At 44.1% G+C, this 16,814-nt stretch overlaps 1 protein-coding gene across 4 annotated transcripts in view; it reads left to right on the top strand.

The window, feature by feature from the left end:
- The first annotated feature begins 1,172 nt into the window (after positions 1 to 1,172).
- The window catches only part of MB21D2 (Mab-21 domain containing 2), a 63,519-nt gene continuing 47,877 nt past the window's right edge, over positions 1,173 to 16,814 (top strand). The window contains exons 1-3 of one of the 4 annotated variants that reach the window (XM_064385676.1): positions 1,173 to 1,667; positions 4,453 to 4,495; positions 5,781 to 5,985. In XM_064385676.1, the coding sequence (XP_064241746.1) occupies positions 5,781 to 5,985 (205 nt within the window). In that variant the 5' untranslated portion in view covers positions 1,173 to 1,667; positions 4,453 to 4,495. Of the gene's footprint in view, positions 1,668 to 4,452; positions 4,496 to 5,774; positions 5,986 to 16,814 lie in introns of those variants that run through there. The other 3 variants (XM_064385675.1, XM_064385677.1, XM_064385674.1) reach the window with 3 other exon arrangements.

Below are 16,814 nucleotides of genomic sequence, written 5' to 3'. Positions count from 1 at the left end.
CAATAATGAGATTAACACATCACTAGTATATTTTCACCAAAGGAAAAGACAAAAAAAAAAAAAAAGTCACTGAGGCAAGAATAGTAAATGACCCACCTGGGGACTTTCAATAGTTGTTGTCTGAAGTAAATCAGGAGTTTGCTTCTTAGAACCTTACTTGAAAGCATCTGCTCTTCTTTTAGAAAATGTTTTAAGCATCTTGAGTATGGGCACTTTGAGGCTGGCTATGGCAGATGCAATGCTATTGTTTCAAAAAATTTTAATGAGCACAGCTCCGCTGCCATGCGGACAGCTTGATGCTGTGTTCTACTGACAGGATGCAGATCACAACTCTTCACAGCTTTTTTCTTTTCTTTTTTTTTTTTTAATTTTTTAATCTGGAGAAGAATTTTAAGTCTCTCAAGGAAGCAACACACACCTTTTTAAAACTGTCTGAAGATTGTGGTGTGTGCTGGATGCTATTGGCCTGACATAATCCTTGGCATATTGAGATTGTACCTGTAAATTATCCAGATTTTTAGCTACAAACACAAAATCTGTGGTTCCTGGAGAGGGAATGAGGAGGGAGCAGAGCTGATCATTGTCTCTGGGACACACCTGGGGGACACTAGGTGTTTGGAGAGGGACACAGCTGAGTATAATCCATTGCTAGTTTGGCTGGAAAATTTAATAGTTGTGACCACACATGTCCCATGTGGATACAACTCCAGGTGGAGAAAATATAGAGTTCATGGCATTAGTTATTAGAATTGAGCTGATTTTACCCTAAAAATGGGGGAAATCAAGAGGGAACCATGAATACAAACAAGAGTCCAATTCCTTGCCAGTTCCAGATCTCCAGAGTCTGGAAGTGCTGTGATGGGGCTCTGTGACTGCAGTTCCTCAAACCCTTGCCCCTTTGAAGCATGTAACTTGACAAGCAGAGCCAGGGAAACATCATGAGTCCAGACTTCATCTGAAAGACTCTGTGTGCCCTGAGTCTGCACTAAACCCAGCTTTTGCAGCTCCTAGCCTTGTGGAGCCTGAAGACTGCTGCCTGTAAGTGCTGTTTTGAGGATATTTTTGGGGAATATGAAATACAGGCAGTTTCTGGCATCAGGAGGAAGGGAAGACCTGGTGCAAAGAAGCACAAGAAGTGCTTTTTGTTACATCATGGCATTCTGTGACATTGCAGTTCTATCCAGGAGTCCCAAAAAATGCCTTGCTACAGAACCAGACTAGGGACTGCTAGTGGAGGGAAAGATCTGAAGAGCAGTGAAGCTCTACTGAAGCTGCAGTACACTAGGATATCACCAGCCCAATGAAAGTGAGGTCCTGATTAATGTGAAACTAGGTTTGGTGCTTCTCTGGGCTCCTTCCTACTGGGACTGGTGCAGAGCTGGCAATTGAGGTCCCACAGAGAAAGCGTACAGGCAGAAGAAAAGGGAGAAGTCTTGGCCAGGATCCAGCTGTCAATGGGAAGAGCACAGCTGAGTGCAAAGCCAGTGAAGGAGAAGGAGGAAGATGACACAGCAGGATCCTTGGCCTGCCACTGAGCGACTCTCTCCATGTGAGCAGCTCATTTCCCTGCTCTGTCACTCTTCTGCTCTGCACACACAGCCTGTTCTATAGGCCAGGACCAGGTTTCTGCAACACAAGGCACAAAGGACCCTTGAACAGCTTAGAAGGTACTGCAATAATACAAAGCAGAAATTGCAGCCAGCAGACAGAGAAAACAGAGCACTTCCAGTCAGCAATTTTGTTCCTGGTGAAGTCCCATGCCACATGAAGCTTTGAGCTACAGCTGCTGCAGTGTTAAGTACAGAAAAGGGAGGTCTTTCTGGAGTCTACTTTGAAATTTAAAAAACTGGGTACAATTTCCATGAAATGAGGGATGAATTTAGCTCATTTTTCATCATGCTCTAATTACCAACTGCAGTGAAATATTCCAAGATGATGTATCTCAGGCTCCATCTTATTTCTGGATCTTGCTCCAATTAATTCCCTCTACAGTTTACAGCACTTAAATGAAATGCAGTGAGCATCAGGCCATGAGTTGCCTGTTCTTTCTCCCTTGGTACCCTGGACCAATTGCTCTTCATAGCTACTGCAGTGCTATTTTGCCAGTCTTAGGATGATGGCATTAATACTCACTTGCTATCCAGCAGTTTTTTGAGACAGCCTATTCCAGTGTGAAAAGCTTTTTGAGGTCCCAGGTCATGCTACAGAAGGGAGAACAGTTATTTCTTCTCTTTCACATCATTTCTCTGTGGCATGTTGTATTTCTGAATGCTGGAAGCGGCACTGAAAAGAGGGTGTCTGTTCTGCAAGAAAAAAATTAAGAGGAAGTCTATTTTGAAGGAGGAAAAGAGGAAGGCTGTTTGAAGGAAAAAAGAAACACATGGGAGAAAGAAAGGGTGAAAGTGAGAGGGAAAGCACAGATTCTAGTGCAGGTGAGAAGCAGTTTAGTAATCCAGGTTGTCAATCCCTATCCTGAATAAGGTGAGTGTCCTCGTTGGCAAGTCTTGGGGCTAGCACAGCAGAGGCCATAGGTTCCTTCCAGATCCTAAATAATGCTCACAAGAGGGGCTTTGAGGATGCTGCATTTTTTCCACAAAGAGTTCAATTTCAGAAAGAAAAAAGATTTGGTAGAAAACTCTGGGCCAACACTATTTGCAATCTCATTCTCATTTATTTGCTCAAGTAATCCCCAGTGCTTGATTTACGTAAGACTTGAATTAACTGTGTATTTATTCAGAGATCTTAAATTACACTGGTTTGATGAGGTAAAATTGCAAGCTGATGCAGTTTCAAGGGTATTAACAAGCACATGATGGTGAGGCAGATCCCACTTGCCACTGAGGGATCCAAGCCCATTCAAAGGTTTCTAGAGAAACCTTTCTACTTTTACAAGTAGAACTGCTTTTCATGAAGCAAAATTTATCTTAGCACTGAGGTGAGGTAGAGAGGTGCAGTACCTTTCAGAGACTTCTGAAGAAAATGAAAACTACTTGCTTGATGCTGCTCTTGGTGAGCAGTCTTGGTTTGAGCTCAGACACTGAATAAACAAATTTTTGTATCTGAGCAATTTCTGAATAATGCATGGTACCACGAATAAAATAAATTCAGATGAACAAGAAGCATGAAGCAGCTATGAACCTGATCTAATAGAAATCTTCTCTAAGTATGAAGGTGACTATAACTTCAAGCAGAGGTGCCATTAAAAAAGACAAACTGAAATTGCCACTGCTTCTGGTGTTAGCTGTTTCTGAAGTACTTCATGTTTTCCATAGGTGCTTAGTGAGTTCAGGCAATGAAAGCTAGCTATGAAGTTGTCACTGAATGGGATTTAGACCTGTTAAATGAAGAGGCAGGAAAATGATAATGTAAATCTATGGTTGATGTGGGTGGAGAGTTGATGGGACCATTTGGAGGTCCACTGAAAGAATCTGAGACAAAATGCTCATAAATAAATGACTGGAAGTTCCACTATTGAAATATGATGCAGCAAAGAGGACATGGTTAGGAAAGAAAGCTATCTGGTCCATGAAGCTTGTGGAGATCATCATCTTGAAGAAGATGAGGCAAGAGGATTGGGGATGAAAACTGTAACTGGTATAAAAAGGCCCATCCACTTTGCCTAAGTGGTGCCAGTGGTGCATGCGGCAGAGCTGCTGGAGGTTTGCACCACGGGAAAGGGAAACAAGGATACCCACACAGCTAAAAGTGGTTATGACAGGCACACAGGAGACTTAGACGTGTTCAGAGATGGACAGGGCAGGTCTTGAAGTGGGTTGGGGTTCAGGAGCTACTGTGACTTCTGTGGGAGCAGCATTATCACAAGAGGGAGCTGTCCGCCTGTATGAGATTGTCACCCCGGCAAGAAACACTGCAGGGAAACAGCACCAGGGCTCTCAGACCCTGGCAGGGCCAGGAGGCAAGAGGTGCTCCGACAGGCAGGGACCACAGCAGCCTAGAGTGGAGGACATGGGCTGAGCCGGGCTAGCAGAACTAATCCCCCAGGACAGGCCACCCACACTGCACACTGCTAATTGCTCTTCTGCAAGTCAGCTTCTGCATGGTGCCAGTGCTATCAGTTAATTGGTTTTTTTTGTCTTTCTGTAGGCTTTGCTGGGGAGGGAGAAAAAGGAGAGGTGGTTGGTCAAAGTCAGACAAGGTGCTAGTCAGAGGTTCATGTGACAAGGCAGCTGATCACCAAGGCTCCGATGGTGAATGAAGTCGGTGTGAGCAGTGTCTGAGCACAACAGGGCCCGGGTACCCAGCAGAGGGCATGAGCACACACACACATACACACACACACACACACACACACAAACACACTCCTGCCTGTACCTCTGGGACATCATTTCTTAGATAATGAGCATATCAGTGCCCAAAACGGTGTCAGTGGCTACAGGACAAAGCCAGAGGCACCAGGCGTTCTGCTTGAATGGTTTGTGGTTTCTGTTCCAGGGTCCAAACCGACTCTTCTGCTGAGCTTCCACTTCACATCAAGGTAATGGTTCAGAGGAACTAAGCAACATCCCTAAGCTCAGGTTTAAAGACTGGCACCTGTATTTACAATGTATCAGGCAAACCAGCCTGTAACCTCTTCACATCCGCCTGTAACCTCTTCACGCTGAGCTTAGTTTCAGCTTCCAATTATTTATCCAAATGCTCATGCCTGATTTTGGTAGACACATTTTATCATAGTCTGAGACTGAGCTGAAAGCTTTGTTTCCTGCCAAGAATCTTGAGAGGATATTACATATCCAAGCAGTTTGCATCCGTGGTACGGCATTTAAGTGCCCTACAGAAGACAAAAACAATGTATTTGTACCCTCCCTGGGCAGAAAGACAGACAGTTCTCCCAGTGGATTCACTAAGATATGTAATGGATTGTGTTGTATACGTTCAGTGATGGGTCAAGGCACAGAAGATTGGGCTGAAGAGAGAAAACCACTGCAGGTTGATAAGTTAGAAGGCATTAAAATTACATACAGAAGAAAAGGGAGTAGTCTTGTCGATGGGAGAAATGGATGAAGATCATAGGTCTGGGCTCCTTGCCACAGGCTACTTGACCTCGGGCAAGTCTTCCGAGATCCCATTTCCCCTCCTACCCTTTGTCTATGTGGCTCCCAGGAGCTTCGAGGCAGGGTTGGTCTCAAGCGCAGGAGTTACTATACTTTCTCTTGGTCATTTCTCCTAGGACATACCATAAAATAATTTCTTATATACATACATATATGTATATATAAAGCAACCTTCGAGATAGCGTAAGAAGCTAAAAAGGAATAAACACAGAATGCTTTGGGAACATGTGGGAGGAACACAGCTCACAGCCAGTTATTAATCCACTTCCAGGACAAGGCTTTTCCTGAAGTTTAAAATAAATTTAAATTAAAAAAAAAAAAAAAAGAAAGAAATAAAAAAAAAATTATCCCGAGCCAGCGGTCTGGCTGCAGCCTCAGCACCCGCCCGCCGTGACGCCGGCGGCGGAGCACCCCCCCCCGCGGCCGCGGCAGCCCCGGTGCTGCCGCCGCTGCTGCGCTGCCCGGCGCGGGCGGCTCCGCGCTGCCGGGGCGGGCGGGGGCCGGGCCCGCGGCCGCTTGTTGATCGCGGCGGCCGGCGCCGCTCCGGGCTCCGCGCCGGCGGCCAGCCCCGCGCCCGGGCTCGCCGTTGCGCCGCCGCTCGCATTCTTCCATTTCAACAGTGCAAACCCCTCCTTTCTTTTTTTTTTTTCCTCCCCTCTCCCTTTCTTTCCTTTTTTTTTTTTTTTTTTTTTTTTTTTTTGCATGAAGATGGCGGCGCCTCTCGCCAGCAAGGCAGGGTCCGCCGGCACCACCAGCAAGCCTCCCTTCCCGGAGCTGGATTTCCGATCGGGAGCCAGGGTGGAGGAATTAAATAAACTCATCCAGGAATTCACCAAGCACGATCAGAGGGAGTACGACGACCAGCGAGCCCTGGAGATCCACACGGCCAAGGACTTCATCTTCTCCATGCTGGGTAGGGCAGGGACCGCGCGGGGCGGGGCGGGGGCGATGCCGGCCGGGGACCCCCGGGCAGGGCTCCCGGCGGTGCGGCACCGGCGCTCCCTTTCCCCGCCGGCCTGGGGGGGGTCCCCGGTCTCAGGGCGGCTCTTACCCCCAGAAAACTAATTTTCCCTGTCCTATCCGACTAGCCTTTGGCAGCGATGTATTTATAGGCACAGAGGAAAGGCTGGGTCGCAGAGCTGACCGGTGCCCGAGGAACACCGAGCCAGCAATGCTGCATGCGAGGCGAGCCCGACCCTTTATTGTTTTTATCGCCAACTCTCGAGACATAGGAAAAACAATTTTTTTTTTTTTCTGGACCGTTTATTTCGGTTATTAGACCGGTGGATGCTTGTACAGGAGCATCTCCCGAACTGCCTTTCTTGCTTAGGTTGCAAAACTCGCAGCGAGTGGAACAAGTCAGATTGTGGCGGGGGAGTCTTCATCTGTGTGAAACTTTGAATCGCAGGCAGGGATCCTTAAACCAGGGTGAAGCATGTGTTGGCCCTTGCGGAAATCACCTGGGCTCTGTCATGACTAAGGCTTCTTAAGAGTAACAGTAAATGACTAACAGCTCTGAGTCTCCAGGTAGTCAGTTTCTGATAAATATTTACCGTGAATTAACTAAGAAATCGCTCAGACGAATAAGTGCCTTCAGGATACAAAAGGATGCTCTTTAACATGCAGATTAGACCTTGGAATCAGTCATCCAAGTTTCAATCATTGTCTTAAACATTCTCTCAAACATTTTTGTGTAAACAGCTGCTGTGGCCAGTGAATGGTTCTTTGTAGCTCAGAGGTGCACATACACCCTTAAAGCATACTTGGCACAAACCAAGTGTATGGTCTACATGTATGCTCTGAATAACCTACATCACTTTTCTCATCTGGAAACACAGAGCTGTCCTGTTGCAATAATTATTATTTTCTGTCTGGAAGGATTGTCGCTATCATAGACCACTCCACTTCCTCTACAGCCATGAACACAACTACACTGTGATGAGGAATCTATCTCTCCCACTGGTTATCTTGTAAGGTACCTGGATCAGTATAATTGCCCGCTGTGTGGGATTTGCACAATTTTATATGTGTATTGCTTTTTCACCAAGGGCTGGACAGGATATAGCAGACTAATTTTAGCCTGAGAGCAAGGACAAGAAGTTGAAAAGTCAGTAGCGTGTATATTTATAGTTGCAGTTATAAATATTTTCCCCTTCCCAGTTAAACAACAACAAAAAAGATGTGGTAAAGCCTTGGTTGCATCAAAGCCTGTAGGATTTTTGTTCTTAAGAACCTGATCTGGTGGAAGTCATCCAGTATTATGGTCTGATATATTTTTCAATCAGGGCTTTAAATAACTGGCTGAGGAAACATGGCTGGATAGGATGGAGCAAAGAAGAGTGGAGAGAAAACAGCTGTAGCTGCTGTGTGTCTGTCTAGCAAGTAGAGAAAGCTTTGTATGATCCTGTTTAAGCATTAATAGTCTTTGCAGGGTGCAGGGATCACAGAATTTCTTCCTGCCTCACATGGGAGAAGGCAATAGAAGAAAGACAGAAGAATAAACTGGAGCATGCTGTGTATTTCTGCAAATGCACCCTGATGCCTTGCTGTTGGTGAAACAGGGAACCTTAGGCTGTTTATAAGTAATGCAAATTAATGTGGTTGTCTTTGTGAATATAATGACTGGGAGATGAGCATTCTTCAGTTTTAAATGTGTGGCTAAACCATTGGTTCAACAAAAAAACTTATTTCTGTCTAAGCTGTACCTGATGATTTTCAGCAAGTCTTGTTTCTGAATAAAAGACGAGACTTGAGGACTGAGCCCGGGACAGAAATGGAGATGGGATGTCTGATTTGCCTGCATTAGACCCAGAACTTGTGTTAGTGGATCAGATCCTTCTTAGCAAGAGAGGCTCTTAAATCTAAAAGGATTTAACTTATTAATAAATAGCTCTTTCCCCTGTGCCTGATCCCTCCCATACGTACTGCTCTTATCTCGTCGGGTGATGATAGGAAAATTAAACATAGCTTTCCTGATTTAATTACACTGGTGTGTAATTGGTGGATGAATGATAGGTGAGGAGACCTTGTAAAGATTCTCAGATGTTTGTACTCTGCATGGCTTGCCCTCTAGGTCAGACTTAGCTTTTAATTTGTATTAACTCTTTTTTTATCTGTGTTGTCTTGCCCTGGCTTTAAGTAACTGAACTCTGGGAGATCTAAAGAGTTGGACTGTGAGAAAATTAGGGAGAGGTACTACTTGTCATGTGTTTGTCCAAAATCTTGTACCCAAACATTAGAAGAGGACTGCAAATGACTTATCTCTCTGGTGGGGGAAGTGAGTATTTTCTGAATGTGGGTGGTTCCTGGACATTCACAGTCCCTTTCACAGTCACCAAGACCATATGGTCTTGCCAACACCCTACACCAAACAACAGGTGTATTTTGGTGCCTTTGTTGGTAAATTTCTGCACTCACACTGAGCTATGCCTGATAAATACTTGTCTCTTTGATTCAGGTATAATTGAGCTTCAGAGGAGGGAAAGGCTGTAGGAACCAAGAAAAAGAGTGGAGGAAAAACAGTCTTGTGTGCTGGGCAGAGGGCTGGCTAAGAGAGGCTGAGAAACCAAGTCTCTACCTACTAGTCATGAAAGGAGCTTACTACTTATTCCCCTGATGACTCAGTTTTGGGGGGTTTTGTACTTAAAAAGTGATAAAGGAGTATTTTTATCAAATAATGATATTACAGTCAATGATATTTTGATTTTTAAAGTACTTGCTGCCATTGTGATGAGAGGTGCATAGCAGTCATATTAAGAATCTTTTAAGAGTACCTGACCTAGAGAGTATTGTTCTTACAGTACAAGTACTTTCAAGAAATTCTTTAATAAACACTGCCTGTCTCTTTCTGTTCAGCACCTAAATAAAAAGTACTTTAATGCACAGATGTGGTAGGCTTAAAAAAACATATATTATGCTCTTGGGAACTAGAACATTGCATATAAAATAACTCCTTGAAATTTCTAGTGCTATTGCTACCTCAAACCAGTTCATGTTGTTTGGAATACTGACTCTAGAATTTTATATAGTAACAAGAGAAAGGAACAAAGATATATGAATAAGTACACTGTATAGAGATGTATTCTCCACTCCAGGTACACATCAGGGTTTAGTCATCTAGAGCAGTTTTCAAGCTCTTTAGGTTGGTGTTTTGTTTCTATTTCCTACTATGAGACTCCTCAGCAGAGCCAGAAGACATTTCTTAGGACATTTCATGCCATTCTCCTTCCTGAGAAATCAAATCAGGGGAAGGACTAGTTTAAATTGGTGCTAAAGTGGCCTTTTGGGGTTTTAAGGCCTCTAGTGTGTCTTTTTGTCACTTCAGTGGTTACTGCTGTGGGAAGTGCCCACCAGGGCAGGCCATACTTTGAGCATCTGCAGCCAGCTGCAACTTAGAGCTGTTGACAAGGCCTCTAGAGAGCTTGTCCCAGCACCTGATACAGGAGAGGTGGTGATCCTATTCTGACATCATTCCCTAATTCTCTGGTGTCTGCCTGCTGCTGCACTGGGGGTGCTAGCAAGTGTTTGTGATAGAGGCAAGTCTCAGAGTGGAAGCAGGGCTGGCATCAGCAAATTATTTCTGCTGCAAATACCAGATTCCCAAATGGAGTGAGCTGCCCTGCTGAGCCCCTCATCTGTAGCAAGGCTTCCAGCTGTTCCTTGGACTGATGGGCCCCTAAAATATGTGCTGTGGAGGTGCAGATTGCTGTGCTGGCAACACAGGTGTCCTCACAATACCTTGCCTTTATCAGCAGCTTTTACAAGGAAAGAATTTTCCAGTTTCCCCCTGTACCTGAGGTCTGTGTAGCAGAACAGCATTGGCAGTGTGACTCTTCTGTGGGTTTGTGTAGCATTTTTTTCTCCCCTTCCCTACCTGCCATAACTTGCTGATAAAATCTATTGTAGATTAGATTTCAGGCATTGTTTGAGGTGTTAGCTGTTTAGGTATGTGTCTAGGATACATCATGGAAATTCTCTGGTTTCTGTTGTAGTGTCAAGCCGATGGAATAGCAACAGGATTGGAGTGATCTCTCTAGGGTTAAGTCTTTTGTGTGTGTGCGCCTTCTCTCAAGAGAAGCCAATCATGATAGGAGCACACTGTACTCTGAGGCCTATGTTAATAAAGGCTCCCTGCTGGCATTCCCTGTGCTGCTGAATGCATAATGCACAGCTGTTAAAAACAACCTTACTCTATCACAGATTTCATTTCTGGCTGCACTTGTGTCTCCTCTCCCTGCAGACCACATGTTTCTGTATTTGCATTTGAGGCTGGGCGAGTTTCTTGGTAGTTTTGTTTTTCTTGATTAGGGGACAGTGTACTAAACTGGTAAGGTAAGGCTACAGAGCATTGGTAGTTTCTCTTTGGTTGTACCTGTCAGAAATCAACCAATTTAATCTCACTGGGAATTAGTTAAAAAAGGTTTGGTAGCCTCCTCTGTCTCTTTGTTCAAAGGGATTGTTGGTCCATATATGTGTCATCAATGAAAATAGATTGAAAATCTTTGTCTCAATTTGTTTTAAGGTGCTGGTATTTTACTTGCTTGACTACTGTTTTGAAACATTAGTCTGTGATGCAAAGTATTTAGTGTAATAGCTAGGAACGTGTCCTGAGGGCACAAATTCTCATGGCAGGCTTGTCAGACTGCCCACCGCCTGTTCCTTCAGTCTGTGGAAATATTTGTAAAAGATTTGGGAGAATACTTGCCAAGCCCAATTATGCAATTATGTTTTAAGGGCAATTTTATAATTACAGTGGAGGATGGTAACCAGGATACAGGAATTGTTGAGGTTTTGACTTTTCCTTTTTTTTCCCTATGTGAGTTTGCGTGAATGCTAAAATATTCAGGGCAATTCTAGTTAGAAACCAGTTGTTCAACTTTCTTTTAAGCAGCTGGCTACTTTTATAGGTGAAGCTAAATTAAAGATGACTCCAACGTTGCTCAGGAAGGCTGGAGGACATGTTTTGTTATAGCTTTGGTAATCTGCAGGTTGGATGTGTGCTCAGAGATCTAGAGTAGCCCATAGACAATGTCCAGTCTAGAGGAAACTCAGAGGGTAAAAGTCCTGCCTGGACTTCTCAAAGAGAATCTCCAAGCTGATCAGTTTTTTTGGATAGTTGGGATTGCCTGTTGTAATTTTTATTTGACAAGTGCCAGGTTCTTGCTTTGTCTCCTGGACAGCTGAAACTTTTGCACTTTTTCCTGGGCCTTGACATGTGCACTTTTTGCATTGAGGTGCACCTTTAGGGGCATGTCCCAGTCCTTTTGCTGCAAAGGTGGTTTTCCCAGGCACACCTCAGGCATCTTCTGCCCAGGTCAGACCCTGTTTGTACTCTGCAGGATTGGTTAGGTGAGAAAGTGCCAGGAAGAGATGTGGCTAAGGCCAAGATTGCCTTTCACCCTCCAGTCAAGGGGTTTTGAGTTGCAAGGGTGCTTCAGCATTGCACTGTGAACAGTGACTGAGATGGCAAATTGCACTTCCAAGCGTATCTGTGTGAAACCCTGTGGTGGCAGCTGCAGGTAGAGGCTCTGGAATAGACCTGTCAGGTTTCTGTGAGTCTAAGAAAAATGACCTGCTGTTGAGTCCATCACCTTTGTCTGGGGGATGCTGATGTATGAACCTCGCTTGAGAAGCAAGAGCTGTGAAAGGAGAGGCTTAAGAGTTGAGTGCATTATATAGGGTGACGTATCTCCTGGGTTTTCCCTTAGCAACAGCTGGGGTGGTAAGTTCCATGTCCTAAAAGAAAACCATTAATTCTGGCCATTGGTACCTTGGCCTGCTGTCCTCTGAACAAGGAGAAAATTCCTTGAGAGTGAACAGTCCCTTCATGTGTACAACATCATATGTTACATTTAGACTGTCTTTAATTTGCTTATCCTTGGGGTATGAAACAAGCAGTAGAGTAGGTGGAGTTCTCGGGAAGCAAAGGGAGTGTCTGGAGTTTTTTTCCCTTGGAAAAGCAGAAGACCTATCATGGGAGCTAAGCAGAAAGCAGCTTTGGAGGCTGAATTCACAGAATGTCCTTTATTGGGAAAAGAGCAGTGAGCCTGCATGGGAGCAAGGGTGAAAGCTGAAAAATGACCTCTGGCTGCATGGCTCAGGTTGTTGGTCTGAGTCTTGTCCTGATCACTCGTGGAGTGGTGTGAGTTCAGGAGCTGAACTGTAGCTTTATTGGAACTCACAACCATATTTCATAGGTTCCCCATCTTAACTATGGATTTTATATCGAGTGAAGTTTTATGACTTCTGTTAGCACAAACCTCTCTTACTGTCTGAGTAACAAAAATATGGCAGTCAGCTTTTCTTGGTGGCTTTTGTTGGTTGGGTTTTTTTTTTTGGGTTTTGTTTTGTTTTTTGGGTTTTTTTTTCTAATGTAACTGGAAGGCAGCTTATGAGACATTCAAAATAAATCTTTCAGCAGCAGCTGATGTTCCAATTGACAGATGCAGCTATGGATTTTGCTGTGCTTCATTAAGAAAACTCCACTGTTTGCTTTCATTTCTACCATTCTGTTGCATTCCCTTTTACTGTAAATAGCAATTGTCCTGGACTGAGTGGATTGATCTGTGCCTTAGTACTTCAACCAAACTGGCAGGTCTCTGAATCATGTACTTCTGCATTAGATAAACTTTCTGCAGTTCTTTCAAAGCACTATTTCAGTGACTGTGTGGTTGTATAGGAATCACTCAGTTTGAAGAAGATAGATTCCCTGCTCCCCAACATATTTGACTTTTGAGCTTTTAATAAACACCGGATACTAAGGAAGTCACAACAATCTTATTAATGCATTGTTTCCACTGTCAGTCAGTCTCATTTTAACCTAATTTAAAGCATTTAATTAGAAGGTTGTTAATGTATTTTGTTATGAGCATGCTGGTGTCAAAAGTACAAATACCATTGAGTGGGGGTGATTGGTTGCTCCAAGGTTCATAATATCCATGTCTTTGACACAGCAGTGGTAGCTACTGCCACCCACTCATGTTTAGGGCTGTGGGCAGACTTTTTCACAGCACTGGGTGGCTTCAGCTGGTAGAACAGGAGGTGGGTGGCATCTATTTCAACCTCAGAAAATCATTCTGTGGGTGAAACACTGAGTCAGAGTGAGGACACCCTAGACCTCTGTTCTGAACTGCCCCCAAATTTATACAGATCTATGCAAGTTTCTGAATATAATGATGTGTAGTAGGGCCTTGGTACTATGAGAAGCCTTCCTTGTCTCCTGTGCTTCAGCAGTCTGTGAAAGGTGGGGTGGTACTGGAAGAGTGGAACATTGTGGTGCTGCAGTTCTTCATGACATGATGGTTTAATCATGCAACTCTCCTATGTGAAGGGAAGTCTGACTCTGACAGTCTTGCCATGAAAAGTATTTAAATCATGAAGGCAAATAGTTGCCTGTCATTTGGTGTTGATCTGGTGGCTTTGAGATCAAGTACAATTCAAACTGTATGAGAGAGATTACAACCTAACCCAGTTCTAGCAAGTAATCTTATTTTATACAGAATGGACCCTAAAGAAAAATTGGGACAAATTAAATAATGCATCCTGTCCATAGTGTGCATAGGGATGCAATTTGGCAGTGTCAGGCAATGCCACTCAGTAGAAGGCAACAGTTTGGAACAGTAGGCAAGGGAAAAATACAAGGCATGACCAAAACTAGAAATCCTGCTTGGATAGCCATTAGCAGTGATTTTTTTTTTTCCTGTTCCATGACAAACTTATAAGGTCATAATTTAGGAGAAAAGTAGAAGTTTATGTGTAGGATGTCATTGATCTGCCAAGAGCTTCTTTATGTGACTTGCAGTCAGACCATACATTCTTCTACCCACTGATGGAGTGAGAGTTCATAAATGATTTGGTCCAGAGCTACTGAGGAGCTAGAAAACACTCAGTTTCATCTGGAAATAACAAAGTCAGTTCTTGCTTTACTGCATAATCTGCTAGACAGTGTGCTTCTTTTTTGGGGTTTTTTTTTGGTTTTTTTTTTTTTTTTTTTTTTTTTTTTTTTTTTTTGTTCTAAAATGTCTTGTCTCAACTCCTCTGTTCCTGTTTGTGGGATCTTTTGGCACTGCTCCACAACCCTCTCTCAAGGATGGATGTTTTTATTCAGTGGTACATATTTTATCCGGTTTACAAAATCAGGTTCTGAGGTTGTGAAGGATTGGTATTAAATATCTGTCAAAAATGCTGAGACAAACATTGCAATTAGCTTCTGTGTGTTTCCCTTCAGCATTTCTACTCTCTGCATTTTAACAGTCTGAAGAGCTTTGTGGTGCTTTGGGTGACTCCTTTTGGAAATGAATCCTGTGCTGACAGCTCTGGCTGTGTCCGATCCACAGGCACGTGCTTGGAGATATTTTGTGTTTGTTTTGTACCTCACTAATTAATGTATAAGTTAGTGGTAGAACAGCAGGAAAGCTGCGTTTGCTGACACTTCATGAAATAATGATTTAATCCTTCGTGACACATTCCTGCTGAGTGTCAAAGCTGATAACTCTAATCTCTGTCCCTAGCTCAGTGCAACAGGAACCTGTTCTAGAGGGCATTTTGCATGATCTTGCAAGCTCTTGTAGATACTTTGTGACCAATTCATGTAAACTTTTTTTGTATATTGCACTCTTGAGCATGCATGTACAGGATTGTTTGGCACGCTGAGGAATGTGGAGTTGAGAGCAAACAAAGTAGCTAACATCTGTCTGCTTCAGATGAAATAAGGGGTGTCCTGTGAGCAGCAGGGAAATGCCCTCATTTCCTTCTAAATGCACCTCTTCCTTTGCCAGCAATCAGAGCAAGGCATGGTTCTGTTGATCCGGAGCTGCTCCTTGACAGAGCTTTACAGTGGTTTGGCAGGGGGGATGATGGACCACGGGGGTCTCAGTGCCCTGAGCTGGAGGACCATGACTGAACAGTGATCAACTTCCAGTCAACCATGAAATTGTGTGGGATCTGCTGCTCCAGTTGGATCCTTACAAATCTCTGTGGCCTGATAGGATTCATCCAAGAATTTTTAAATTGTTGTTGATGTTATCACAAAACCTCTCTTAATGATTTTTGAGTGGTCTTAGGAACCCAGAGAAGTCCCAGCTGTCTGGAAGCTGGCAAACATTCCTGATTTTCAAGAAGGTCAAAATAGAGGACCCTAGAAACTATAGGCCTGTCACTCTCACTTTGGTGCTTTGCAAAGTTACGGAGGATGTTCTGGGAGGTATTGAAAAACACTTTGAAGACAACACAGTCATTGATCACAGCCAGTGCAGCTTCATGAGAGGGAAGTCTTGCTTGTTTAATCTGATTTTCTTTTATGACAAGGTAACAACCTCATTACCTTGCCATCAGGTGCAGCATCACCAGCCAGGCAAGGGAGGGATTGTCCTGCTCTGCTCTGCTCTGGGGCAGCCTCACCTCGAGTGCTGGGGCAGGTTTGGGCAGCACAAGGTAAGAAAGACACAAAACCATCAGAGAGCATCCAAAGGAGGGCTGTGAATGATGAAGGACCTTGAGGGGAAACCGTGTGAGGAGAGGCTGAGGGCACTTGGTCTGTTCAGCCTGGAGGAGGCTGAGGGAGACTCTGCAGCTGCAGCTTCCTCCTGGGGGGAAGAGGAGGGGCAGGCACTGCTCTCCTCCCTGTGCTGGCCAGCCACAGGACCCGAGGGAGTGGCCTGGAGTTGTGTCAGGGGAGGTTTAGGTTGGATGTCAGGAAAAGGTTCTGCCCGCAGAGGGTGGTTGGGCTGGAGCAGCTCCCCAGGGCAGGGGTCACAGCACAGCCTGGCAGAGCTCAGGAAGAGTTTGGGCAATGCTCTCAGGCACACGGTGTGACTCTTGGGGATGGTGCTGAGCAGGGACAGGAGTTGGACTTGATGATCCTTGTGGTCCCTTCCAACCCAGCAGATTCTGTGATTCTGTGAAACCCAGCCCTCTTCATTCTGTGTGGTTCTGAATCCTGGGTGTGGATGCAAATCTGTATGCAGGGATAGCTGAGAAACTGCTCTGCAGTAGTTAGTCCTTGAGATGCAACAAGCAAAGCTTGCTTCTGTTCTGGCATTGACTGTGAATTGCTGTTTAAAATAAACTTTTGGTTTAATGGTATTAAACAAAAAATGTGCAGCTCTGCAAATAGAGAAGGCAATATCACTGTAACAACTCTTCAGGAATTCACTCTGGAATTCATCTTTTACAGTTGCAATACAGTGTGCTGAATGGCAGATCAGGTATTGATATGGGCCCCTTGATATAAGGCCCTTAAAGCTTGAGCTGCTGAAATATCTGTATTTTGTAGACAGTAGGACAGCCATGTGCTAAGCAATCAGTAACTTGAGGAAAATAAGAGGAATGCAAGTCTCTCTGCCAGCACAGCATGGCTCTGACAAGCTGAATTAAATGCCCATGTTTTTTTCCAATGAGCAAGCTGTAATGCACATCTAAGTGCATTATTGAGGAAAAGGAACCATTACAATTTGATTGAGCATCTCTCAGAGGCTTGCATTATGTAATAAGTTGTCTGTAAAAGTTTGACCCTGAACCTGAGTTTTTTCTCAATATCCTGTGAATTTTTATGGATGTGCAAAAATTACAGTTGAGGCAACAATGTTACAGTGAAAATAGCCCCTTTGACAAAGGCTTGTAACATCAAAGAAAGACTGTTTCTGTGCCGGTATTTTAATTGTCTGGGGGAGAGATTCATATGTACTATATAAGCATTTAGCAAAACTATTTTCACATTATCAGAGCTGCAGAGTTAAGCTACAA

The sequence above is a fragment of the Passer domesticus genome, chromosome 11 (assembly GCF_036417665.1).
Source record: "Passer domesticus isolate bPasDom1 chromosome 11, bPasDom1.hap1, whole genome shotgun sequence".
Taxonomy (NCBI): Eukaryota; Metazoa; Chordata; class Aves; order Passeriformes; family Passeridae; genus Passer; species Passer domesticus.
Note: the sequence above shows the minus strand (reverse complement) of the source record. Positions and strands in the feature narration are given on the sequence as shown.